The sequence below is a fragment of the Artibeus jamaicensis genome, unplaced genomic scaffold (assembly GCF_021234435.1).
Source record: "Artibeus jamaicensis isolate MK-2021 breed Jamaican fruit bat unplaced genomic scaffold, CSHL_Jam_final contig_335, whole genome shotgun sequence".
Lineage (NCBI taxonomy): Eukaryota > Metazoa > Chordata > Mammalia > Chiroptera > Phyllostomidae > Artibeus > Artibeus jamaicensis.
Window position 1 is genome coordinate 1935232 of NW_026521800.1, and position 27226 is coordinate 1962457.

The 27226-nt window shown below is 40.5% G+C and overlaps 1 protein-coding gene across 1 annotated transcript in view; it reads right to left on the reverse strand.

The window, feature by feature from the left end:
• Positions 1-478: 478 nt before the first annotated feature.
• The window catches only part of F13A1 (coagulation factor XIII A chain), a 187340-nt gene continuing 160592 nt past the window's right edge, over positions 479-27226 (reverse strand). The window contains exons 15-16 of the mRNA XM_053664120.1: positions 11799-11935; positions 479-2304 (exon numbers count right to left, since the gene is read on the reverse strand). Of these exons, the coding sequence (XP_053520095.1) occupies positions 2151-2304; positions 11799-11935 (291 nt within the window). The 3' untranslated portion in view covers positions 479-2150. The remainder of the gene's footprint in view (positions 2305-11798; positions 11936-27226) is intronic.

Below are 27226 nucleotides of genomic sequence, written 5' to 3' on the forward strand. Positions count from 1 at the left end.
TGAGGTTCTATCTGAGCTACAATTGTTCAGTAATGACTGCCATAAATCAAGGTTCTCCTGTGAATATTTGCCATATATTTTTATCTGTTTTAAGACCACAAAAGGTATTTATTATGATAGGTATTCATTATGATAGATATTCATGCTGGCTTGTCCACAGATTCACCCGAATGGTTCATGAAATTATTTATGAAGAAGTTTCTACAGATACTTTGCAGTTTCTAGAAGCTAGTTTTTGAATGAAATATGTAAATATTCTCCTTCCATGAATGCAGTTCAGATGTAGAGAGAGCAATGAGGAAAGCTAACTGTGACATCAGTACCTATCAGAATCATTTTTTTGAAAGGAGAAATACTTGTCTTCCTATCCAGGTGGATTACCCACTGCTATAGGAGGGTGATTTATTGAGCAGTTGTGATTTGTAGTATGTTGTATTAAAAATTGAAAGCATTCACTTCTGTGCAGATGCAAATACAATTAGATTAACTTTATTTTAAGCTTTGATTACATTATAGTTAATAAGAACATACTATGTTAAGCCAGTTTAACAGTCTAGCAAAATGCATTTAATTTTAAAATTGGATATTGGAAGGTTTGACAAATGCTGGGAGATTATTCAGTAGAGTTAGTATGATGTTCCTATGGGGACCTTCATGTACTCCTGGTGCTGAAAGCTCAGGAACAGTCTTCAAAGGCCTGAAATATGGTTATACAGACCAGGGAATTCCATTCTGGCTTCTCCCTCAGGTTTCTTCCTGCTGTTTTTTTGTTTGTTAAGAATCACAATCTGCTAATCTAACTCACACCCTAGGCATATCAGTGGATAATTCTGACCATAAATCAGCCTTGCAAATAAATACCCAGTAGCCTTGTCTGTCGAAACCTTGGAGCACAATACAAATGATAGGGCAGCAGCACTACTGGCTGTAAGGTGGATATTGCCTCTCAGCACCTGACTGATAAGCTGAGGTCCCCTCGTGAATGATGTGAAGGACAAGAGAGAATTAGTGGCTGCCCACCCTCCCACATGTTTGGTCACTTAATCTGCCATCTTGTCCAAATTGTTTGGCTTATTCTTATTGTATCTCTAAAAATATACCTGGGTCTGCATCATTATACAAAGATGATCTCATAGAGACAGGTGAAGTATAATCACTAAATAAACAGACTAATTCCTCATTCCTCTTGTCCCAAGCCAGCCTTATTACTTCCTAGTACAGGCATACTTGCATTTTTTTACAAACTGAAGGCAAAACCCTCCATCACTATAAAGACTACAACTCATTTTATTGGATATTCACTTTATCATGGTGGTCTGGAATGGAACCTGCAATGCTTCTGAGGTATGCCTGTACCATAGCCCCAAAAAAGGGTTAAAATAAGGGCTATTGGTCCCTGCTGATCAGACCATGGTGTGATACCTCCTATAAAATGAACCATAAAACTACATTATTTAATAGAGCTGAGTGTTGCACCTGCTTTCTTAGCTCCTCTTAGGTGATTAAGTTTCTCACAAATGCAATTTGTTGATATGGGGGCACATCTCACAAGGTAAATCTGTGAAATTTGGCAGGCAGTTGCCTTGCTGCAGGTGCAAGATGAAAGACCTTTTCCTGGCTTTGCCAAGAAGACAAATGATGTTGTATTCAGTCCGTGGGAAAAATATTCTGACACAGAGGGCAGAACTTGTTTCTATAAAAGGAGAATAGGATTCTAGGGCTTGAATCATGTGCTTCTCTCCTTTTGGGGGAGTATGTTACCATTAAGGGCGGAGTAGGGGAGCAGAAGTCTTATATGTGCTAGGTATTAAGTGAATCCCCTTACTAAGGGAATTCCTCTGATATTTGAAGCTGCAGCCATTTGCAATGATAAATGATGACTTTTATGATCTATGAGAGCTTAATTAGGGCTTAATTAAAGCTAATGCTTAGAATCCTTTGGAAGGTAGAGTCATTATAAACTAACTTCCACTCTGAATAGTCTGGGTTTGGAAAGCATGTCTTTGCATTCACTCTTTGGTGCCCTATTTAATCCTGTCTGGGTCTTCACACCTAAGTTAAAGCAAGAGCTGACTATTTTTGCATTAGAATTTCCTTAGGCAAGATTACAAGAGGCTGAGTGCCCAGTTCCCTTTCAGCCCCCTGTGCATTTAGACAGAAGGTTGTTTTTCAATCTGCAAATTCAGTTCGCCATACACATGTCTCAGGGAGTCACTGGTCATGCTGGCTATCAGCTTCCGAGGGCCGGAGACCCAAGGCCGACACACTTCTTCCCACTGCACAGTGGAGTTGGGCCGGATTTCACTGAAAGGATGAAAAGAGAGGAAAGGTTTTACTTCCCAACAAAGCAGATCCAGTTTCATATCTTGATCAAGAAGCAGTGAGAACACCTGATTTCTTCTCTCAGTTAATGGTGGCTAGAAGTCTGGTTGGTTACACTTGTTAAAACCCAAATAAGGTCCCTGAGAAGGCTCTGCCAGGGTCTGCTATTGACAGCCCTTTGGGTCATGTTTTTTTCCTCTTGGATGCATCAGCATCTCTCTCAATATGTATGGTCCATGCAGTGTGTGGTGAAGCTGTGCTGAGCCCCATGGCTACAAGTTAACTGAACTCTAACTCATTCCCAAGCCTCCTTGTCAATGTGACTGATATGCCTTGACCCATTTTTTTGCTCCCTAGTTCCTATCTGGGACTCAGCTCATGTCTAAATTCCCTGGATGTGTTTGCTGAGGTGCTGACACTCTAATTAGTTCTTACCAGCCCTCTTGGGATAGACTAAGGCCGAAGATCACAACCCTGCCTACTACCCATGGACTATTGAGTGTCTGTATGCTCTGTGGTTTGTAATCCTGTTTCAACCACCAAACCGGGTCCTCTGCCCATATTTTTGCCTGTCCCACCTTTCTCTCCTCATTTGTTGCCTGCTAATAGTAGTCTTGGTATTCTCCTCTTCCTCTGCAACCCATGCTCTGAGGCCTTCTTAAGCTTCATGGACAAGCCCACCCCAGTGCATAAATGAGGTCATTAAGTGCTGGGGGTATTTAGGTTTCCCTAGAGTGCTTCATGTATATCACCCCATACAGGGTTTAAGAGGAGATTATAACAGATTTAACGTGTATGATAGTCCCCTGAGGTAGATACTATTTGACACATTTTAGAGTTAAGAAAAATGGAAGATAAAACATGTGAAGCAACATTTACAAGATCACAGATATGTTAATGGGTAGAGACAAGATTCGAATCCAGTTTTATCTGATATCCAAATCCATGCATTTTCTACTACTCTATACTGTATTTCATACTATGTCCTATAAGATGGCATTTTGACCACTGTGCTTGCTTTTCCACATGTTTGATTTCTCAGGCTAGACTGACACCCTTTTATTCTGTACCAAGAGCTTTCTGCAAGTGTTGTCATTGGAGGACTCCTGGAATTTGCTCTCTGACTCTCAGGGAGGGCATATGCTGGGTGGCAGGATGGGACCCTTGGCCAGTGCTTTTCTGGGAGAGCATTGGGGAAATGAATGCAGACTCCATGCATGTTTTGAAAAGAGGGGAAAAAGAATCTAATTATTGTCAGGGTATATTGAGGGACAGCATGTGAGAACTGGAAAGCATGTAGACATTACTTAGTTCAATGCTTTAATTCCACATATGAGGAGACTGAGATCCAAAGAGTCTTATGGAAGCTCCCATGGTCATAGAAACCAATGGTCCAAATGGTAGAAGAAGAGATCACACTGGGGGACATAATAAGGATGCTTGTGTTAAAAAATGAAAAATGTGTTGTGTAGATGAATTCTGTGGATAGATCCATAGATATATAGGTCAGGGGGAGGAAGGCACTTTTGTTAGCATCATGGAGGACCTGGGGAAACAAAGAACCTGAAGTAAACTGTAGCTTCAGACTTGGGAGTTTAATGGGCTGCAAGGAAGAAGAATGTTGAAGAAAAGTCAGGAATGGTTCAAGGAACTCATCTGCAAGAGCTCGCATTTGCTCTTGGGGGCTGGGGCCATATTGCGTCACTTTATTTTTTTAAGTATATTTTATTGATTATGCTATTACAGTGGTCCCATTTTTTATCCCCTTTACCCTCCTCTGCACTAAAACCACCTCCCTCTAGCATACCCAACTTAGTTCATGTACATAAGTCATACATATAAGTCCTTTGGCTTCTCCATTTCCCATACGATTCTTAACCTCCCCCGTCTATTTTGTGCCTATCATTTATGCTTCTTATTCCTTGTACCATTTTCCCCTTCCCCTCCCCACTGATAACCCTCCATGTGATCTCTATTTCTGTGAATCTGTTCCTGTCCTAGTTTGTTTTTATTTTTTTTAGGTTCAGTTGTTAATAGTTGCAATTTTTGTCACTTTACTATTCAAAAATTTTTAAAGATTTTATTTATTTATCTTTAGAGGGGAAGAGAAGGAGAGAGGAAGAGAAATATTAATGTATGGTTGCCTCTTGTGCATCCCCCGGTGGGAACTGGCCTGCAACCCAGGTATGTGCCCTGACTGGGAATCGAACCACGATCCTCTGGTTCGCAGGCCCGCACTCAATCCACTGAGCTACATCAACCAGGGCTTTTGAATTTTTTATCTTGTTCTTTTTCTTAGATAAGTCCCTTTAACATTTCATATAAGAAGGGCTTGGTGATGATGAACTCCTTTAACTTTACCTAATCTGGGAAGCACTTTACCTGCCCCTCCATTCTAAATGAAAGCTTTGCTGGATAGAGTAATCTTGGATGTTAAATCCTTGCCTTTCATGACTTGGAATACTTCTTTCCAGCCCCTTCTTGCCTGCAAGGTTTCTTTTGAGAAATCACCTAATAGTATTATGGGTACTTCTTTGTAGGTAACTGTCTCCTTCTCTCTTGCTGCTTTTAAGATAGTCTTCTTAAAGATTAAGATTAAGATATTTAATCTTGGGTAATGTAATTATGATGTGTCTTGGAATGTGCTTCCTTGGGTCCAACATCTTTGGGACTCTCTGAGCTTCCTGGACTTCCTGGAAGTCTATTTCTTTTGCCAGATTAGGGAAGTTTTTTTATTATTTGTTCAAATAAGTTTTCAGTTTCTTGCTCTTGTTCTCCTCTTGGCATCCCCATGATTTGGATGTTGGAATGTTTAAAGTTCTCCTGAAGGTTCCTAAGCCTCTCTTCATTTTTTCATTTTTTTTGTTTCTTTATTCTGTTCTGGTTGAATGTTTATTTCTTCCTCCTGCTCCAACCCAATGATTTGAGTTCTGGTTTCATTCCTTTCACTGTTGGTTCCCTGTACATTTTCCTTTACTTAACTTTTCATAGCTTTCACTTTTTCCTCTATTTTGTGACCTATACTCAACCATTTCTGTGAACATCCTGATTACCAGTGTTTCGAGTTCTGCATCTAATAGGTTGGCTATCTCTTCAACACTTAGTTATATTTTTTCTGGAGCTTTGATATATTCTTTGATTTGGGCCATTTTTTTTTTTGTCTCAGAATGCCTGTTCCAATGTAAGGGGTGGAGCCTTAAGTATTTGCTAAGGCAGGGCAACCCACATCGCTGCCTTGTAGTGCTATGTGCAGGGGAGGGGTCTGAGAATGAACAGTGCTGTTTACATGGCTCTCAGCTGGCTTTCAGCCCCTTCCACAGCTACCCACAAGCAAATTGGGCCCTTCTGGTGCTGATTCCCAGGTGGGTGGTTTTGTGTACATTCTAGGACCCTGTGGGTCTCTCCAATGAACTCTTCTGTGATGTGTCTTGATGTGTCCCTCTTTGGATCCAGCTTCTTTGGGACTCTCTGAGCTTCCTGGACTTGCATGTCTTCTCTAGATTGGGGGAGTTTTCTTTCACTAATTTTTTCAAATAAGCTTCAATTTCTTGCTCTTCCTCTTCTCCTTCTGGCACACAGGTAATTTGAATTTTGGAATATTTAAATTTGTCCCAGAGGTTCCTAAGCCTCTCCTTAATTTTTTTGAATTCTTCTTTTTTCATTTCATTCCAGTAGAATGTTTGTTTCTTCCTTCTGTTCCAAATTGTTGTTTTGAGTCCTGGTTTGCTTCCCTTCACTTTTGTTTCTCTGTGTATTTTTCTTTTTTTAACTTTGCATAGCCTTCACTTCGTTCTTTATTTTGCTGCCTTACTCAATCATATCTGTGAGCATCCTGATTTGAATTCTGCATCTGATAGGTTGTGTATCTCCTCATCACTTAGTTCTTTTTCTGGAGTTTTGTTCTGTTCTTTCATTTGGACCATATTTCTTTGTCTTGGCACACCTGTTACGTTGTAAGGGACAAAGACTTAGGTATTCACCAGGGTGGTGCAACCCACTTTGCTGGGTTGTGGTGCTGTATGTGGGGGAGGGGTCAGAGAAGGAACAATGCCACTGGCTCAGCTCTTACTCTGCTTTCAGTTACTTCCCCTGCTACTCACAAGTGGATTGAACCCTTTGAGGTGCTGTCCTGATGCTGATTCCCAGGTGGGTGGGCTTGTGTACATTCTAGAATGCTGTGGATCCTCCAATGGATTCTCCTATGAGACTGTGAGTTTCTCCCATCTCTTCAACCCCCACAGGTTTTTATAGCCAGAGGTTTTGAAACTTTCTTTTCCTGTGCTGAAACACTGGGTTGTGCGGTCTGTCCCACCTTCCAGTTGTTTCTCCAAGTATATCTGCATGTGAATATGGGACCACCTTGTCCTCCAGCCACTGCCTTGCCTACCCAGTCCACAAGTTGCAGGCTTTTTCCATGTCTTCTCTGCTCACGCTTTCCATTTCTGCCTCTCCTACCCATGTGGATGAATGTTTCTTCTTTAACTCCTTGGTTGTTGGACTTCCATGCAGTTTGTTTTGGGAAGTTCTGCTTTATTTTTGTTTTGAAATTGGTTGTTGTCCTTGCTTTGGTTGTGTAAGAAAGCACGTTATAACTATCTACACCTCCATCTTGGCTGAAGGTCATGTTGTATCACTTTATATAGACAGAGCCAAGGTAAAGGGAGAAACCTGGGGCCACATACTTGTACTTGACCAATTCTATGTAAAGTTGGAACCCCAAAATTTCCTTATATGTCACTAAAACTACATATATTTCAGCTGGCTGTGGGTATATCCTCTGTGACAAAAAAGGGAAAGGACCCAAATCCCAGAAATCTAAGAAATCCCTTTCTCTCTTGTATCTGTGGCTACTAGATAGAGAAAGGCATTGAAAGCCTTGAGAACCTCTTTCTTTGGGGCTTCTCCAGGCACTGACTTTGACACCAAAAATTTGCATGTCTCAATTAATTTGGTATTTGCTAATGCTTTTTCTAATTTTTGTTCTTTATAAATGTGACTATATAAATATTTAAATCAGATATATATATAAAAGCCAAACTATGTGAAAAGTACATACACATAACCTATATATGTATTTTTCAAACTCATTAAATTGATTTTATTATTCAAGGTTTAAAAATCACTGATTTCATCATAGGTTTTTTCACCAGTAAAAGTCAGATACTGTGGAAGATTGAATAGAATGTGAAGAGTTTATATTTGTACTGCACTTAGAACTATGGTAAGCCATGGTAAATGACAAGTGTTAGGTGTGTGGTTTTATTTTTATTATCACCATAACTTTTGTGGTTGCTGTTTGCTCTGCTTGGACCCTCTGCAAAATAATTTAGAATAATAATTCCTATTGCCTATATGTAGAAAAATAGTTCTCCATCCTTAGCTTACAGTGATTATTTCAATAGGTATATAAGTTTTGAAATATTTATTTCTCAACAACTGTGTTACTTTACCCTGATCCATTCATTTTCCCTTCTCTGGTTTCCCCAAGTGATCAATCAGAAATGTTTCAACATGCATGACCCATGGACATGAACTAAGAGGGATATTGCTGGGGGGGAAAGGGAGGTACCAGGTGGATGGGGGCAAAAGGGGAAAATGAGACAACTGTATAGCATAAAATTAAAAACAAAGAAAGAAATGTTTCATGGAATAGTCATTCATCTTTCTCAAAGATCTGGCTTGGAGCCATGTAATGGAGGTAAGTATTGACTTGGCCAAAAAGTCTGTGTGGTCTTTTTCATAAAATAAAGGACATGTTTTTCATTTTCACCAATAATTTTACTGATTTGGTTATTTTGAGTCTGTTGGCCATGTCCCATTATTGCTTCTAGTGAGTAGAGGCCAGGGGTGCTGCTAAACATCTTCCAATGCATCAGGCAACCCCACAGCGAATAATTATTTGGCCAAAATGTCAATAGTACCAAGAAACTCACAAACCACTTTTGACACATTTGATCAGCACCTTATCCATACACCACACAAATATTTTTTTGCATTTCAGTTGTGTTTTTACCTTTCTGAAATAATATAGCATAATATGCCGAAATATTACATATCTTCTTCCATCTTCAATATTAAAATGGCTCCACAAAAATTCACCAATTTTGATAAGTTTTTAAAGTTCATGCTGATATGATAGCGCTCACAATACAATCTAACAAAATTGTTTTGAATTAAGTTAAAGACAACTAAGCACTACTAGAGCATTCTTATAAAAAAAAAACAAACAAAAGGACATTTTGGCCAACCCAATACACCTAACAGAAACTATAGTCTCTGACCTTTTCTTCATCATTTGTGCTTACTGATTAATTTGTCCACATGATGATATTCATACCTGTATCTCACACATGCAAATATGTACAGTCATCATATATGAATACCACACAAAGATACTCATAAAAGAAGATACACATTGCAAGTCTAAATGTGCATTTACCTACAGATAAGTAGATACAGAAAGAGAGAAATAAATCCTTTACCCATGTTGGTAGGTAGAGTAATACTGAAATAATCTCATTTGTCTGGAAATAGATGTGGTGATAAATGATTCTCAGTAATGTGCTGAGCCATCAGGATATGCTGGCCATTTATCATCTTGAACACATGCAGGCAAGTGGGATTATTATTACAATAAACTGCACAGAGGTTTGTCCTCTGTGGGTCTAGCCCTCAGTTTCTATCCTACTTGAAAAACTCAAAATTTAAATAAAAATCACAAAGTCAGGGAACTTTTCTCTTGAAATAACTTCCTGAACCTGATCATTTTTCAAGAGAAAAATGAACCTGGAAGATGAATTATTTGATGTCCTAGGAGTATCAAATGCAGAAACTTGAAAGCTGAGAGTCTGTGGGAAGAAGTAGGGGAAGAGCAGGAAGGTAAGCCTTCTCAGAGTAGAGTTGGCTTATACCCTGATCAAGGAATGAGACATGGTACCCACTGCCTTCCTTGTTCCTAGTTCAGTTTCCTGCTCATCAGGTCCCACCTTCTAGGCCCCCTGTTTTGAGTAAGAAACCCTCTGCCTTCTAGGACCCCAGCAGGGATGTGGGTAGACAGGCAGGGTGGCAAGTCCCTCCACTATTAATGATGAGTATCCTAGAAAGGAACATAATCTTGTGAAGGATTCTAGTTCTACACAGTTGCCTTTTTTAAGAGTCCAGGTTGTTACCTAGATCTGCCACTCTTAGATCAGGTCTTTGTAGCAGAGGGCACACTGGCATGTTTCTAATTGGCTGGCAGTAGGGATGTGGGCATTGGCTGGCTCTGGGCTTGGTTGTGAAGGTGTGTGCTAGAGTCAGGTGGAAACGGATAAAGTAGTGCTCTCTCCAGAGTCCCAGACCCTCCCCTAGATAATATGTATTTTTCAATTTTTGACCACTTCTGAGAAATAAGGCTTCCCTGGTTTTGGAAAGATATACACACCCCCTCAGATCTGAATTCCTATAAGACACTAAGGACCTGGTGTCCTCTCTGTTACCTATCTTCCAGAGAAATATATGCTGAAGTAACTAGTTGTAGTACCTTAAGCAGAGGATGGGTGGGATGTTTGCCTAGTATCCATGTAGGGACTAGTCTCTTTCACCCTTTCACTGATTAACTCCACTTTGTCCACCCTAATATAAGATATTAGCAATAAACAATTTGCTGGACATTCAACCTATTTTGAGCATTATACCTCCCAAATCATGGGTCATTGTACTGTGTGAGCATTAATTTTCCCTCTAACACATAGATTGTTTCTTTTCATGTATTGGCTTTTGATCAATGTGGGATTTTTTGGCATAGCCCAGGTCTAAAGGTAGCAGGAGGTTCTGGCACTCTCAGATGAAACATGTGGGGTTACTGTTTGAGAGAGAAAAAAATGGATACAGTAGGGGGCTGTTTTGAAGAAGAAACATGGTTCACTTTGCCTGAGTAGTTCTTACATCTTATTCCAGTGGGAAGGTGTGAGGACGGGTAAGTTAGACCATCATTTCTGATGAAAGCAGGACTATTATTGCTGACCTCTCCCTCTAGCTGCGGTTGATTTCTAATTTAAATCATTTTTCCCTGCGTCTTTCCTATTAGCACAGGAAGGTTGTTATATTTTGTGATTACATATTTTTAAAGCACTCAAATTATTTTCTCTGCTGTTTATTGCATGCACAAACACCAAGCATCTCTTAAACTATGGGAAGCAAAAGCTGTGAGCACTGTAATTTAAAAGAAATGCAGAGAGCCCTTAGTGGGCAAATTGATTTTCAAAGATGCCCCAGAAGGGGTGAAGGAGGCCTTGCAGTTGTCCCACAGATTGCAGAGCAAGGTAGCTTCTGTATAGGACATTGGAGAAATTCCTAACATACCTGGTCATCAGAAAGTTCCCAAAGCTTTCTACCTCCTTTTCTATACTTTAGAAGGTCACCCCACAGGAAATTTGCTAGATTGATTGATGCTGACAGGGGCTTACTTGTGGTAGAAATGAAAGTAATAAACCTCAGATTGGGATCTCTTCTGGGTGTCACACTCTAAGAGGATCACTGACAAATTAGAGTATGTGGGAGAGGGAGGGAGCTAGAACTACATTAGAGGCAAGAGGAATGAAGTCAGCGTGGGTATAGAGAAGACTCAAAGAAGATGTGACAGTTGTCTGCAAACATTTGCAAACCATGAAATGGAAGAGAGATGGGCCTTATTTTATGTATAGGTTTAGATGACAGAGTTAGGATCAATGGAAGGATGAAAAGGTACGATTGTTTTCTAACAATTAGAGTTACCTGACCATGGAATGGTCTCTTTTCTTGGGTGACAGTCTATGTCAGTAGAAGTCACAGAAGCTGAGAACTGTATGGCACAGTGTGATGATGTTAGGTGTGAATGAAGAAGTTTCACTATGTTATTACAGAGCCTGGGTTAGTCATTGGTTCACTGACTAGGGAACTATGTCCACAACATTTTAGTCTCAACTTTATTTTACTGAAAACAATAGTTCTAGAGAGAGTGCTTGGCTGGTAAAATCTGGGAGCTGGTGCTGAAAGGAAAGGATCCAAGAAAAGAAACACCTAAGGAATAGCATGATAACTAATGCATAATAGGAACTCAATAAATATTAGTCAAATTGATACATAAAGAAGTGGGATGACAAAATGCTTGAAACTTAGGTTCTGCAATCAGCCACCCTGAGTCTGAATCTTGGTGCTACTCTTATAAGCTCTGCACCTTGGGGCAAGCCAGTTGACCTCTCAAAGCCTCAAATTCCTCTCCTACTGAATGGAGATAATAACGGTACCCACCTTATTTGGGTGGTTTTAGGGATTCAAAAATGGAAGTGCCTATCAAACCAACCCTATTTTTACCCCATTCTCCACAGAAATTCCAGTAAGGAAGTAGCAGCTTCTCAGACATTTTCACTGAGAATTAGATGTAAATTGGGAAAAGACGCATGGAAAGAAAACTCCCCAGATCCCCACATCACCATCCCACAACCCCCAGCACATACCGGAACATCTTCCTCATTGGTTTTATTACTCCAGGACCATCCAGGCGGATCCAAACATTTTGCAGAGTTTCGCTTAGAGGATTGGTGAACTCAACAGTCACAACCATGTCAGAACCAACCATTTTAGCGCCACGGACCTGAGAAATGAGTTGGGGGAGAACACAACTCATTAGCAGCACATAAACCTCTCTTTGTTCTGTGTCCTTAACCACCTTCACTTCTGCTTCAGTTTTACAGTAAGATTATTTTTTTGACAGTGGAACCAGTGTGATGAGGATAGCTTACTGCTTTGACTGGGAGATACCTATTGAGAAAATGATGGAAAATTACTAATTAGAATCACACTCTTTTCCTCATTATAAAACCACCCTAATTAGAGTTCAGGTTAATAGCCTGGCTACCGGCTGCTCTTTGTCAGCAGGAGGTGGAAATGCATTTGGTGCAGTAACAGATTTCTGTGGTGAGGGCAGCAGGGCCAACTCTGCTTCTGGATGGGGCTCAAGTTTCATGTCAGAACTTGGGGGATTCCTGAGTTCGAGAGGAAAAATGCCCCAGGGAGCCTGTACCTTTTCACTATTAGAGACACTGTATAGAAATATGTTCAAAGAGGGAGTCCTCACTGTTGAACTTGAAGAAGAGGAAGCTGGACACTAAAATAGTTAGAAGAGACTTCGTTTGCAGCTACAGCCTCTGAGTCCGGGAGAGTGTGAGGCTATTTGTGGGTGAATTTATCCACAACAAATCTTGGAAGTATCAGGTATTTGGCAGGAGATGACAGAGTTCAATGCCAGCTTCAACACTTCCTAGCAGTAAGGCCTTGTGACTTCCTCAACCTTTCTGAGACTGTTTCCATGCCTCTGAAATAGACTGACATTTCCATGGTGTGATCTATGGAATGCTATTATTAGTAGTTGTTTCGATGCTGTGTTTCCCTGTGCCAGCACTGTGCCACACACTGGGAGCTATATGCTTTTGTAACACCAACACAACGTGCTGGAAAATGGCCTTTGCTTGTTTGCTTAGGGGCTGTGTATCCCAAATGGATGGATCTGTATAAGTAACTTGGATGGTAAGTTACTTGGATGGATGCTAAGTAACTTGGGAACAATATAATAAAAGTTCTTCCTCGTAAGAAAGGGATAGAATGAAATGATATGTAAAAAGCAGCTGGCACACTGTATAGCCCCTACTTTTTTTGAAGTGGAAATGTTTGAAGTAGTTTGTTTTATTAACCTTACATTCTAGCCTGCTTTCTGCTCCAATATCTAGCCAATGCCCAGTAAATATTTCTTAAATTAGGTTGACTGCTTAAAAAAAAGAATTTAATGGTCATTTGACTTTTCTATATAACAACCCATTATGATACCTTCTTTCTTTCTTTTTTTTGTAAAATGGGAGACAACCTGTACTTTATTTTATTTAAAGTATATTTATTGATTATGCTGTTACAGTTTTTCCCAATTTTCCCCCTTTATTCTGCCTCTGCCCTGCAACCCCCAACCCTCGAGCATTCCCTCCTCTAGTTCATGTCCATGGGTTGTACATATAAGTTCTTTGAATTCTCTGTTTCCTATACCATTTTTGACCTCTCCCAATCTATTTTATGCCTATCAATTATGCCTCTTATTTCCTGCACCTTTCCTCTATTCTTCCCGTCCCCCTCCCCATTGATAACCCTGCATATGATCTCCATTTCTCTGATTCTGTTCCTGTTCTAGTTGTTTGCTTAGTTTTTGTTTTCATTGTTTTTCTTTTTTTAGTTCATTTGTTAATAGTTGTGAGTTTGTTGTCATTTTAGTGTTCATAGTTTTTGATCTTCTTCAATTTCATAGATAAGTCCCTTTAACATTACGTATAAGAAGGGCTTGGTGATGATGAACTAACTCCTTTAACTTTACCTAATCTGGGAAGTACCTTATCTGCCCTTCCATTCTAAATGACAGCTTTGCTGAATAGAGTCATCTTGGATGTAGGTCCTTGCCTTTCATGACTTGGAATACTTCTTTCCAACCCCTTCTTGCCTGTAAGATTTCTTTTGAGAAATCAGCTGATAGTCTTGTGAGCACTCCTTTGTGGGCAACTGTCTCCTTTCCTCTTGCTGCTTTTAAGATTCTCTCCTTATCTTTAATCTTGAGTAACTTAATGATGATGTGCCTTGGTATGTTCCTCTTTGGGCCCAACTTCTTTGGGACTCTCTGGGCTTCCTGGACTTCTTGGACTTCCTAGAAGTCTATTTCCTTCATCAGATTGGGGAAGTTTTCCTTTATTATATGTTCAGATAAGTTTTCAATTTCTTGCTCTTGTTCTTCTCCTTCTGGCAACCTTATGATTCAAGTATTGGAACATTTAAATTTGTCCCAGAGTTTCCTCGGCCTCTCTTAATTTTTCTAAATTCTTGCTTTCTTCATTCTGTTAGGGTTGTATGTTTATTTTTTTCTTTTGTTCCAAATTGTTGATTTGAGTCCCAGCTTTCTTCCTGTCACTGTTGGTTCCCTGAATATTTTGCTTTATTTCACTTTGGGTATCGTTCATTTGTTCTTCCATTTTGCAACCGAGCTCGATCAGATCTGTGATCATTTTGATTACCAGGGCTTTGAATTCTCTATCAGATAGGTTGGCTATCTCTTCGTTGCTTAGTTCTCTTTCTGGAGTTTTGTTCTATTCTTTAATTTGGGCCCCATTATTTTGTCTTGGTGCATCTGTTAAGGTTTAAGGGGCAGGGCCTTAGGTATTAACCCAGGCAGGGCAACTCTCCTCGCTGTGCTGCACTCCTGTGGGGGAGGGGCCAGAGAGGGAACAATGCAGCTGTCCTGCTTGGTTCTAGCCCCACTTTCCATGAACTCTCGTGTGAGACTGGGAGATTCTCCCACCGTGGAAATCCCTGTTGTAGTCCACAGTCAGCTCTGAGTGTCAGTTTTCTATTCAGCCAGCCCCGCCCACAGGGTCTGTCGCCTTGGTTCTCTCCATCTGCCCATCTTACTGGTCTGGTTGACTATTTCTTTAATTCCTTGGTTGTTGGAGTTCCATGTAGTTTAATTTTCTGGCACTTCTGGTTGTTTATTGATTTTAGATTGGTTGTTATCCTCCTTTTGGTTGTTCGAGGAAGCGAAGGGTTTCTACCTGTGCCTCCATCTTGGCCGGAACTCTATACCTTATTTCTTTAAGCAGTGTGTGTAATACCAGAAATAGCATGTGGAAATGAACCTTTCTTTTGAAAGGGTGAGAACAGTGTCCAGAGAAGATGACTCTACAGTCAAGAATAGAACTTTATGGCTTTACTCTTTAAGATACAGTTTACTACTAAATCTCTATAAGATCTTTCAACTCTGCAAGAAAACTAAAAATTGCAGTCAATTCCAAAGCTCCATCTCTTGGGGTGGGGTTGGTGGAGAATACATTCAGAGGAGTCAGAGTGGAGCAGATGGTGATCATAATGCCGACTACAGCAGATGTCACCAACACAGCCCAGACTGGGGGCCAGGCAGTGTGTTCAGCACTATTAGCCCATGGTCCTCAGCCTGGCACACATAATAGAATTGCTTGGGGATCTTTAAAATTACAGAGGTCTAGGCCCACCCCCCAAAATTACATTAAAATCTTGGGTGGTATAGCCTGTGTACTTCAAGCACCCCTGTTGATTTCTAAGGAATAACTTAGAAAACTACCCCCCACCCCAGTTGAAAACTGCTGAGCAGACTCAACATTTGGAAAAGAGACTGGATTTTTCCTTTTTCTCATATGTCCCGACTCTATCATAGATGTTGGAGGTATGGAAGTGCATTATGATAATACTTCACATGATACCCTAGGTTTAATTCTCAAGTGTGTCCAATATATTTTTCCTAAGTTGAAAAAAATTTCAGAATGCTTTTTCATTTATAAAAATACAAACTAAACATAATATTTATAAAAAACTATGTGAATTTGAGAAAGCAGGGATGCTTCAGGGACACTACTGGTAAAAACATTTTCTCTGATCACTTTAAGTTGGGGGGTATTTTGAAGCCATCTGCCTTCCTCTGCATGCTTTGATAAGTCTGAGCACAAGTCCCTTAAAAAATCTGACCCTTCTTCCACACAGACATACACAGTGACAAATAGGAGACATGCACAACTCACATCTAGTTTTAGGGTAGTCATTTAGACAGACCCAGGTTATCTGTCCATGGCCCGCTGGGGCTCATGTGCTCCAGGTTGAGAGTCACTTCCATACTGGTTGGCCAGCTCTACAGGAAGATCCTGGAGCTGTGGAAAGATAAGTGCACCTTTCCAGGTCACTGATGAAAGTGATGGGGGAAATTAGGTTATCTGAAATGTTGGTCCATGTGTTTGGGCCTTCATGGATAGGTTTTAGATCTGAATATGATTAGAAAAGTAAGTCTTCTCAGATAATTTCATATGTCATGCCTAATCAGTTTGCTTCCAAGAGATTATCTCTGTAATTAGCTGCTGACAGGGGTATATAAATACTGCCTCGGCTTCCCTGGTGCCAGCAGGGAGGAGGCTGGGAAGGAGTGGGAGAAGAAAAAAAGTGGCTGTAGAATGTTTCTTTTGTGATTAACAAAGACTCAGTGTCTGTTTTCTGACATTTGCCTCCTGTACCCAAATTTAAATGTCCTTTGCCTGACTGCTGAGATGATAATCAGCTTTAAAACTCAAACCAAACCAAATACAAAAGCCGGCCCAACATTTAACATCACTATTTTCTGCTTAGGAATTTAAGTGGTGATACTTTCCTCCATTCTTTTGAGGAAAACAGAGCATACACATAGCATTTTCATATTGCATGTTGATTTGAGTGATGTGTTATGTGATGGTATCTGTGAAATACTGTGAATGATGATTGTTGTGGCTGAAAGTGTTTGTTCAAATACTAATTTTTTAGGGAATCTGCACTGCTTTTCTTCAATGCTGTAAAAATAATTCTATATCAACATATATCGGAAATTATATTTTTTATTTTCTTGCTTTCATAAAACCTTAGGTAAAAGGAACCTTTAGCAATCCAGAGATGGTTAGATTAAGAAGACAGTTTTGTGTATATTCACCTTAGAAAAGAGGAGCTACCACTCAAGCCAGAGAAAAGGAAAAAGCCTACGTCATACTTGGTGACATTAAATTCTTTCCCATGTGTTTCATGGTCCTGATTCTCTAAAATTTTCTGTTAAATACATCTGTTTTGAGAAGTTGACAAAATATGCTTACCAAGTTAAACACCATTCACCAATATTGACATACTGAGTTGTCTTTTATGCTATTTCATGATAATGAGCAACTTCTGATTCTTTGATGAGTTGTGCATGTCTCCTAATTGTCACTGTGTATGTCTGTGTGGAAGAAGGGTCAGATTTTTTAAGGGACTTGTGCTCAGACTTATCAAAGCATGCAGAAGAGGGCAGATGGCTTCAAAATACCCCCTCAACTTAAAGTGATCAGAGAAAATGTTTTTACCAGTAGTGTCCCTGAAGCAGCCCTGCTTTCTCAAATTCACACCGTTTTTATAAATATTATCTTAGTTTGTATTTTTACAAACAGGAAAGTTACTGACATACACAAACACAAACTTTTGGGAAGATATTTCTTTTTTTAGGAAATCACAAGATCTCTTCCATAGAGTATATGCTTTATGATATACATAGCTATATTCAAAGTTGAAACTGAAATGAAGAAAAAAGTTTGAGAGAGAATGAATATAGTTAACAATATGATTCATATGATTTATGAATTCACCTCAAAGCTCTTACTTCAGGTGCTTTCAATAATGTGTTACATGTATTGCTGGAAAATTAACTTCTTCCTCCTCCTCAGCCTGTGGTCACTGCAGGTAATAAACAGCTACTTGTTTGTAAACTGTGCTCATCAGCACTGGCACCACCACTGTTATTAGCTAACACATTTAGCTTGTCATTTAAATGGTTTAAGATAGACAGGCAAGTGTGGTTCAGACCCTGGCTGGTATGGTTCAATTGCTTGGAGTGTCGTCCCATAAGCCGAGTGGTGATGGGTTTGATTCCTGGTCAGGGCACATGCTTAGGTTGTGGGTTTGGTCCTGGGTTGGGGCACGCATGAGAGGCAACCAATCCATGTTTCTCTCTCACAGCAGTGTTTTTCTCCCTCTCTCTTCTCACTACTCCCCTCTCTAAAATCAATAAGCATGTCCTTGGTGAGGATTAAAGAAAAAAGACAGCCAGGCAATGTTCTGCATCTGCATTGTTTGATAATGGTGGCCCCTAATAACATGTGGCTATTTAAATTTAAATTAATTGAATTAGCATGGATGGAAAGGATTATGCTGAGTGAAATAAGCCAGGTGGTGAAAGACAAATACCATATGATCTCACCTGTAACAGGAAGCTAAACGACAAAACAAACAAGCAAGTAAAAATATAACCAAAGACACTAAAATAGAGAACAGGCAGACAGTGACCAGAGGGGAAAAGGGAGGGAATTTCAGGGGAAAAAGGGAAGGACTTACAGGAACTAGTAAAAAGGACACATGGATAACAACTAAGGGGGAGTAGAAATGGGAGGGAGGTGGGGAGCACAGAGGGGGGTGGGATGGGAGTAAAAGACAGAAAACTACTTGAACAACAATTAAATAAATTTAAAAAAATTAATTGAATTAAATTTAAAAAATTAAAAATTCAGTTTCTTATTTGCATTAGCCACATTTCAAGTGCTCAGTAACTAACTACTTGTGGCTAGTGGCTATTGTATTGGACAGCACAGATTTAGAATATTTCCAAATCATAGAAAGTTTTAGTGAACAAGTGATTTACGTATATTAACTCATTTAATCCTCACAACCATATGAGGTAGATACTATGAGCCTTCATTTTATAGATGATGAATCTGGGGCACAGGGAAGATATATCACTTGTTTAAGTTCATACAGTAAGTAGGGGAGTGAGACTTAAATTCAGACAGTTTGGTGACAGAGTCAGTGTTTAACCATCCCTCTAGACTGACGCTGATTAGTAATAATAATATTAATAACTTACATTTTTTTAGTGTTCAGTTAGTAATGCAGGCATTCTTGGCACCATTTAATTTGTATTATCTTGTTCAATTCTCCTTACAGCCCTACAGACTTGGGAGTATACATTACATTCTACTGTGTGATATGTGGTATGATCATTACATACCACATATCACATATCACACTCTACTGATGTGAAACTGAAACTTAGAAGGTAAGCAAAGTACCCAAGTGACAGAGCTGGTAAATTGGCAGAACCCTGATATAAATCTAGGTCTTTCTGACTGCAAAACAGTCATAGTTAAATACCACGTACATTGTAATCTCTCACAGCACAGAGGCAAAAACAGTGATATTTTCTTTGCTGGAAATAGCCTCATTATTTTCTGAAATCCACTGAGGAATCATTTGCTGTATTATCTTATATTGTCACTAAACTACCAGTTGAGTGCAACGATTATAACTTGACCCTGAACTAAATTTGAAACCATATATACAACCAACTCTTTTTTTACTTTATGGAGAGAGAATCAGATTCCTATGCCAGAGCAAAATGTGGCAAGATAGGCTTGGGGCCTTGATATATTATATTACTTGATGATAATAGGATTTTCTATTTAGTGTAAAGATAGAGATATCATTTTAAAAAATAACCAGTAACCCAAATATAGTGGGATTATATGATAAGGTAAATAGGACTCATTATTCTTGATGTCTTATTTTATGTGTGTCTTTTTTTAAGATTAAAAAAAATGGCAAACAGGATACGCATAGAGCAAATTATGTTTTAGATACCCCAGTTACTAGAGATTTCTCATTTTCAGTCTCCAGCACAGGCTGTTCTGCAGCTGTACTGCCAAGGGAGAAGGAAATGTGCACGCTCTGGTGGCTGGGCTCACTCACTGCCATGCTCTGTCTAGCATGTGCTCTCCTGGCTGTACACCCACTCTCTATCCTTTGTGACCACCAGCCATGAGTGGGTGAGGTCAGCAACCTGAGCATGTAAAGTCATAGCTGGTGGTGCCCTGCCTGGGACCCAGGATACATAGGTTATAACTGCTCATGATACATAGGCTATAACTGCTCAGAGCCTCTCATTATAGGACCTCAGGTAGACGTGTTTGATTTTCTCCAGAGATGGTGTAGGACCATACCATGGGGCACAAGTGCAGTGGCTGAGGCACAAACAGTGACCATATTTGAGGAAGTTGAGGGGAAAGCTTGCTGGACTCAGGGTCTGAAGACCAGGGGCTGTGACAATATGTCCTTGGGCCAAGTGGCTTGACCTCTCTGGTGTCAGTTTCATACGTGGTTAGGGAGAGGATTCAATGTGAAAGTGTCTGGTGAAGCATCGGAAACATACCAGCATTTACTGAATCTAAAAGTTGCTGAGGTTTAAAGGAAGATATGTTGCTGAAGTGACCATGGGAGCCTCCTCATCCCTAAGTTCCCCTATGGAGAATGAGGTGAACTTGGTTTCTTAGGTACTGGGGAAGAGAACCACAAAGGAGAGAAGCTGGGAGCACTCACCAACAATTTCCAAAGAGAAGTGGAGAAGCCCAGCTCCCTGTGCCCCTGCATCAGCCTCCCACTAAGAGGCCATGGAGATGGGCAGGGTAGTAGTGTGTCCTGGTGCACACCAGGGAGAACACAGGGAGGTGGGAAGGGAGACGAGTGCTTGGTTGAAGGCATGGGAGGGAAAATGGTTCACAGTCAGGGCTTAATTAGAACACAGTATCTATTTCATTCTCTATCTTGATGGAAAGTTTCAAATATTTAGGTTCTCGCAGAACAAAAGTAAACTGTAGGTAGGTCTCACAATTTACCCACTGGCTGTCAAGCATTTGGGGGACACTTAATACATCTCAAGTGGATTCCCCAAGTTTAACCATTCCTGTAGAATAAGGGTGTATGAGTTGGGATGTCTGTCATGGGAGCAGGGCCCTGATACCCACCATAGCAACTGTCCCTGCCTTGTTCCACTCTGGGTAAAATGAAGGCCATGGGGAAGATTCTACACTTAACCCTAGGAAGAGTTGTGTGCTCAATTAGAACATGGCATTAGAGCAGCTGTTAAGAAAAACCGTGAAGTGTCTTGAGTTTGAAGAGATTGGGATGTGGAGCCAGCACCAGGTATGTCTGTGCAAGTTGGGAATGGGTGTCACTTTTCTGGGTGGGTGCAGCTCTTTGCATGGCTTGGTGAGGGGTGAGTAGTGACAGGGCTGGTTTTGGTGTCCTTGCAACCCCCACCCCCCAGGCTGAGCAGTTTGTACTAGGAAGGGAGCCCATCCAGAGGTGGGTCCCCGTAGTCCTCTGGAGGGTTGGTGAGGACATTGCCCACGTGACCTGCATTATCCTTACTGCTGCAGGACCAGAGCACCAAGGCCCAGCTAGTCAAAGCTGGTGGTACAGCCATTCTGCTAGTGATGTCTATGAATTACCCACTTTCATAGGCCCTGTATACACTGTCCATGGGAGAGGAACCTGCCAGGCTGGGTAGTGGTGGTCAACCCATGAGAAAACAGGGTGGCTGTGCTCTTGGAGCTGATCAAGGACTGAAGAGAAAGATCAGCAATCTTTTAAAGAAAAAGTCAGTAACAATGTTCTCAATGTTGAGTTTTTCTCTGATAATTTCTAAAAAGCATTTTCTATTACTTATATACAGAGGGGGCACCAAATTACTATTTGTTGAGTGAATTAAATAAACGAATGAACTAACAAGTGACAGACTAAACAAAGGAATGAATAAACACTAGAAATTTCTTTTAGTCAACAGCACAAGTAAGTAAGGAGTAAATGTGTTAAAATGTGTGAAGTGTTAAAATCATGTCAATGCCACTTTAGGCCAACACTTACACTTGCAGGGACTGTGTTCATCCTAGGGGTGGGGAAGTCAGCAAAGCATGTTAAAACACATGTTAGAAAAAACTTAGAAACAGTTAATTTTTCTTGTTTTAAAAGTTCAAAAGAATTTTTTTAATGTGGAGGCACCTGTGTGTTCATGGTTGTAATTTTTAGTATTATACACATATAAAGTGGTTATATTTTCTGTTAGTAAAACTGCTTCTAGCTCATATGAGAAAATGAGCTACTGGTGTTTTGTGATGTTCTTTCTGCAAAGGCTGCAGGACTTGTTTCACAGGATAATACTACCAAGGTCTTGGCACCTGAGCTGCTTTAGAATGGCACTTGGAAGAGTTTATTTCCCAGATGCTAAACAGAGGTCATCTGAGGAACATGTAAAAGCCTCTGCTCTCCAGGTGGTCCCACATTTGTGTGCAGATAAACCAGGAAGAACAACTAGGGAGCAAAATAGACCACAAAATCCAGGGCTCCAGCTCAGGGAAATAAAGCCTCAAACCACTGACTGAAAACACCTGTAGAGGTTGAGGCAGCAGCTGGAGAAACTCCCAGCCTCACATGAGAGTTCCTTGGAGAGACCCACAGGGTCCTAGAGTGTACACAAACCCACCCACCCAGGAATCAGCACTAGAAGGGCCCACTTTGCTTGCAGGTAGCAGGGGAAGTGACTGAAACCCGGCAGAGAGCAGAGCAATCTCCATTGTTCTCTCTCAGACCCCTTCCCCACATACAGCATCACAAAGCAGCAATTTGGGTTGCCCATCCCTGATGAATGCACAAGGCTCCACTTCTTACTACAAAACAGGCAGCTGAGACCAAATAAAGTGGCCTAAATGGAAGAACAGATCAAAGCTCCAGAAAAAAATACAACTAAGCAACTAAGAGATAGCCAACCTATCAGATGCACAGTTCAAAACACTGCTAATCAGGATGCTCACAGGGATAGTTGAATTTGGTCACAAATTAGATGAAAAAATGAAGCTATGCTAAGTGAAATAAAGGAAAATGTACAGGGAACCAACAATGATGGGAAGGAAACTGGGACTCAAATCAACAATGTGGACCAGGAGGAAGAAAGAGACATCCAAACAGAAAAGAATGAAGAAACAAGAATTCAAAAAAATGAGGAGAGGCTTGGGAACCTCCAGGACATCTTTAAGCGTTCCAACATCCAAATTATAGGGATACCAGAAAGAGAAAAGGAAGAGCAACATGTGAAAAAGTTATTTGAACAAATAATGAAGGAGAACTTCCCCAATCTGGCAAAGGAAATAGACTTTCGGGAAATGCAGGAAGCTCAGAGAGTCCCAAAGAAGTTGGACCCAAGAAGGAACACACCAAGGCACATCATCATTACATTACCCAAAATTAAAAATAAGGAGAGAATCTTAGAAGCAGCAAGGGAAAAGAAGAAAGTGACCTACAAAGAAGTTCCCATAAGGCTGTCAGCTGATTTCCCAAAAGAGACCTTATAGGCAAGAAGGAGATGAAAAGGAGTATTCCAAGTCATGAAAGGCAAGGACCTACATCCAAGATTGCTCTATCCAGCAAAGCTTTCATTTAGAATGGAAGGGCAGATAAAGTGCTTCTCAGATAAGGTCAAGTTAAAGGAGTTCATCATCACCAAGCCCTTATTATTTGAAATGTTAAAGAGATTTAGCTAAGAAAAAAAGATAAAAAATATGAACAGTAAAATGACAGCACACTCACAGTTATTAACAACCACACCTAAAACAAAAGCAAACTAAGAGGACAGCTAGATCAGGAGCGAACCATAGAAATGAAGATCACCTGGAGGGTTAGCAACAGTGGAGTGGGAGAATGAGAAGATGGGAGAAGGTACAGAGAATAAGTAGCATAGATGGTAGGTAGAAAATAGATAGAGGAGAGGGCAAGAATAGTAGGGAAAATATAGAATCTAAAGAACTTGAGACATGTGGTCATAAACTAAAGGGGGGGAATGGTGGGGGAAGGGCTGTGCAGGGTGGAGGGGAATGAAGGGGGGTAATAGAACAACTATAATGGCATAATCAATAAAATATATTTTAAAAAAGAAAAAAGAAAAAATAGATAAAATATATGAACAGTAAAATGACAGCAAACTCACAGTTATTAACAACCACACGTAAAACAAAGACAAAAGCAAACTAAGGAAACAACTAGAACAGGAACAGAACCATAGAAGTGGAGATCACATGGAGGGTTATCAACAGGGAAGTGGGAGGGGGAGAGATTGGAAAAAGGTACAGAGAATAAGTAGCATAAATGGTAGGTAGAAAATAGACAGGGGAGGTTAAGAAGAGTATAGGGAATGGAGAAGCCAAAGAACTTATATGTATGACCCATGGACATAAATTAAAGCAGGGGAATGTGGGTGAGAGGGGGTATGCAGGGCAAAGGGGAGTGAAGGGGGGAAAATGGGACAACTGTAATAGCATAATCAATAAAATATATTTTTAAAAATAAAAACCTTTGCTCTCTTTCCTCCCAGCCTTATTCCAGGCTCTTGAAGACTGGCTCCCCTCACATGAGGGGACAATGCACACACTCAACACCAAGGAGTCAGATTCAGATTCGATACCACCAGGTGAATATTACCTTCACTTTAGGCCAGAGGGCCACATGCTGCTCCAAACAGCTCTTAGGCTGTGACCGTGGGAAAAATGGGACTAGGTAGGGAGGGAGAAACTTTTATCAGCAACTATTAGGTCCTAGCATGGACTAAACCTTCTCACAAACTTTATAGATGTTAACTCACAAAAACTTTGTATTTTATACATAATTGAAATTAATGGTAGTAGTATTATATTTATCAGTAGGTTAAGCATTTTGCAAAAGTGGACACTGAAGTTCAGAGAAAGAGGATGTGTATTTATGAGAGAGGGAGAAGAGAAAGAAGAGAAGGAGCAGAGGAGAAGAGAAATAAAGTGGAGGTTGGCTATGTGTGGTGGAAGCTAAAAGACATTGGTCTTCATTGAGTGCTTACTATGATCAAGGTATTCTACTATGCTAAGCTCTGTATGTGAATTATTTCAGTGATCCCTCCCAGAAACCCAATGGGGTCAGTACTATTACTGGGCCCACTTTACTTCTGAGATGGTTAAATAATTGGCCCAAAGGAGCCTGGGCAGCATTATGAACCCAGGTGGTCTGACTGCAGCAGTCTCTAAGCCACCATGCTACTCAATGTCTCTATGAAAGGGGCTGCAGGGGTCCCTGCTTGTGGTCTTGACCTAGCAGACTTGGATCAGATCACAAAACATGTGAAATGTAACTACTAACTACCAGTGGGAGAAAGTCCCCAGAATGCCATTTCCATATCACACACCAGATTCCAGACAAACCAGTCTATAGCCTGAGTTGGGGGAATTCAGTGGGGGGCACTCAGCTGGGGCACCATTTGAACTCAGATAGTGCCTCTACCCTTTCCAAAAAATAGCTGTTCATTAAAAATTAAAATGCTGAAGAGTCTTTTTTCTGACTTAAAGCATCTTACAACTATCAACACATGCGAAGGCAGAGAAAAACTCTATGTCTGATTTTAATAAAATATACTTTTCTCATCAAAATATTTTGATAGCATGGAAAAAGAAATGTGTGCTCATTAAAGTTTAATGAATGTCTCTTCCTGCCGTTTTCCATATGAAGATCATACACTATGATTCATGCATGGTGGGTGGTGGGAATAGTTAACTTATCATCATGGGGAAGAATGTGATCCAAGACTGAGTTTACAAGGATGTAAGTACATGTCCACTGGGCTACTGCTTTGATTGACAGGTGTCTGAATCCCACCTGTGGATTCAGACAGGTGGGCTCAATATTGTTCCAGGTTGACTCTATTGCTCTGAAAAGGGGGCTAGTTAAGAACAGCTACAAACTTGCTGGCAGGTAACTCTGGTCCCAAGGCTAAGCTCAGGACTCCCAGAATAAGACGATGATTTGGACAAAGTCCTTGAGGAGAAGGGAGAAAGAAAAGGAGTTCTGGCTCTTGGGAGCCAGACAATAAATGTTGACAGTAATGTCACATTTATGCTCTAGAATCTTCACTGAAGCCTCTGTTCATAGACTGAATTATAAAGTTCTCATCTAAAAATTTAGGCTCAGCCTATAATAGCCCCAAGCTGCCTTTCTAGGTTTATCACCATTAGGCCCCTGCTTCCAGCCTCGACTCCAACCAAAGCAGGCTTCTAGTTGCTCCCCACTCCTGCTATCTACCTCTCTCCTTGTCATTGATTACATTATCGCCTAGGATCTGGAGTGATCTCTCCATCCATCTCTACTGCTTGAAATGCTGTACATTCACTGAAGATCACTTATAGCCTTAATTTTTGTTACCCTACTTCAACCTAATTCATGTGATTTTTCTCCTCTGAAAACCACAGAAGCTTTTGTGAAGGTAGTCACCATCTTCTACTTCCTGTGAAAGTTCCAGTGTAAAAGCAATGTAGCCTCATGGTTATCTGTACAGACTTTTGAGTCAGAAGGACCTAGGTTAGAAGCTTCATTCTTTCTTTTATTAGGCACGTGATCACAGGTGAGTTGCTTACGAATAGTAATAATGACAGTAGTAACAACAACCAACGTACACTTGGCACTTACAGCAAGTTGGGCATTAGGTGTCCCTTAATTCATTATATACTCAAAACAACCTATGAAGTAAGTATTGCCATGATCTCTTTTTCACAGGTGATAACATGATGCTGAGAGAGATCAAGTGATGTGTCTAAGGTCACAGTTATTATGTTCAGAATTCAGGCTTTGAACTCAGATAGTTTGGTCCCAAAGCCCATGTTCTGAACACTATGCTACAGGGGACAACCCTGTCTGGGCCTCAGTTTTCTTATCTGCAATATATGGAGTATAGTAGTAATATCCACCTTGTAAGATGGCATTGAGAATTAAATAAAATAAGACAAGAGAAGTATAGTATTGAGCACACTAACTCATAGCTTCTATCATTGTCATCACCACGTGCTGCTCTGTCCCCTCCTCCTAACCAAGAGTTAAGGACAGATAGGAGGGTAATGTCCCCCTCACCCTTTGGTATTCACATCTTCTCCCCTGTGCATGGCACATTCATTGTAGAGACCTTGAGAGGTCCTGCCAGCTGTGGATCCATGCCAGGCTCAAAGAGATTGACAAAGATTTCTAGTATTTTCCTAGAATTTGGGGAAGTGTCCTAGGCAATTCTGGACCTCTGAGCCATTGTGCTTTCACTGCATTTAGCTCCCTCCCCAACTCCTGTTTTATTCATTATTTTACTCCTCTTTGTAAAGTCTCTTGTATAATACTTCAATTCAACATTTTCTTTCTTTCCTCTCCTGCCCCTTTCTCTTTCTTCCTTCCCCCCTGCTGGTCTCTCCTCTGTCCTCTCCTCCTTTCCCTTCTCTTCTTTCCCTTCCCTTCCCCTCCTTTCTTTTCTGGTGTCCTCTTTCCCTCCTCAGTCACTCTCAGGATGAAGACTGCCATCTGAATGTCATGACTGTATTTTATTTCTTCAGTAGGTTAATCAGGTCCCTGCTCCTTTAGCCAAAGTTTCTGGAATCAGGGTGTGAGGTGCTTTACCCAGGAACACCTCTTCCCC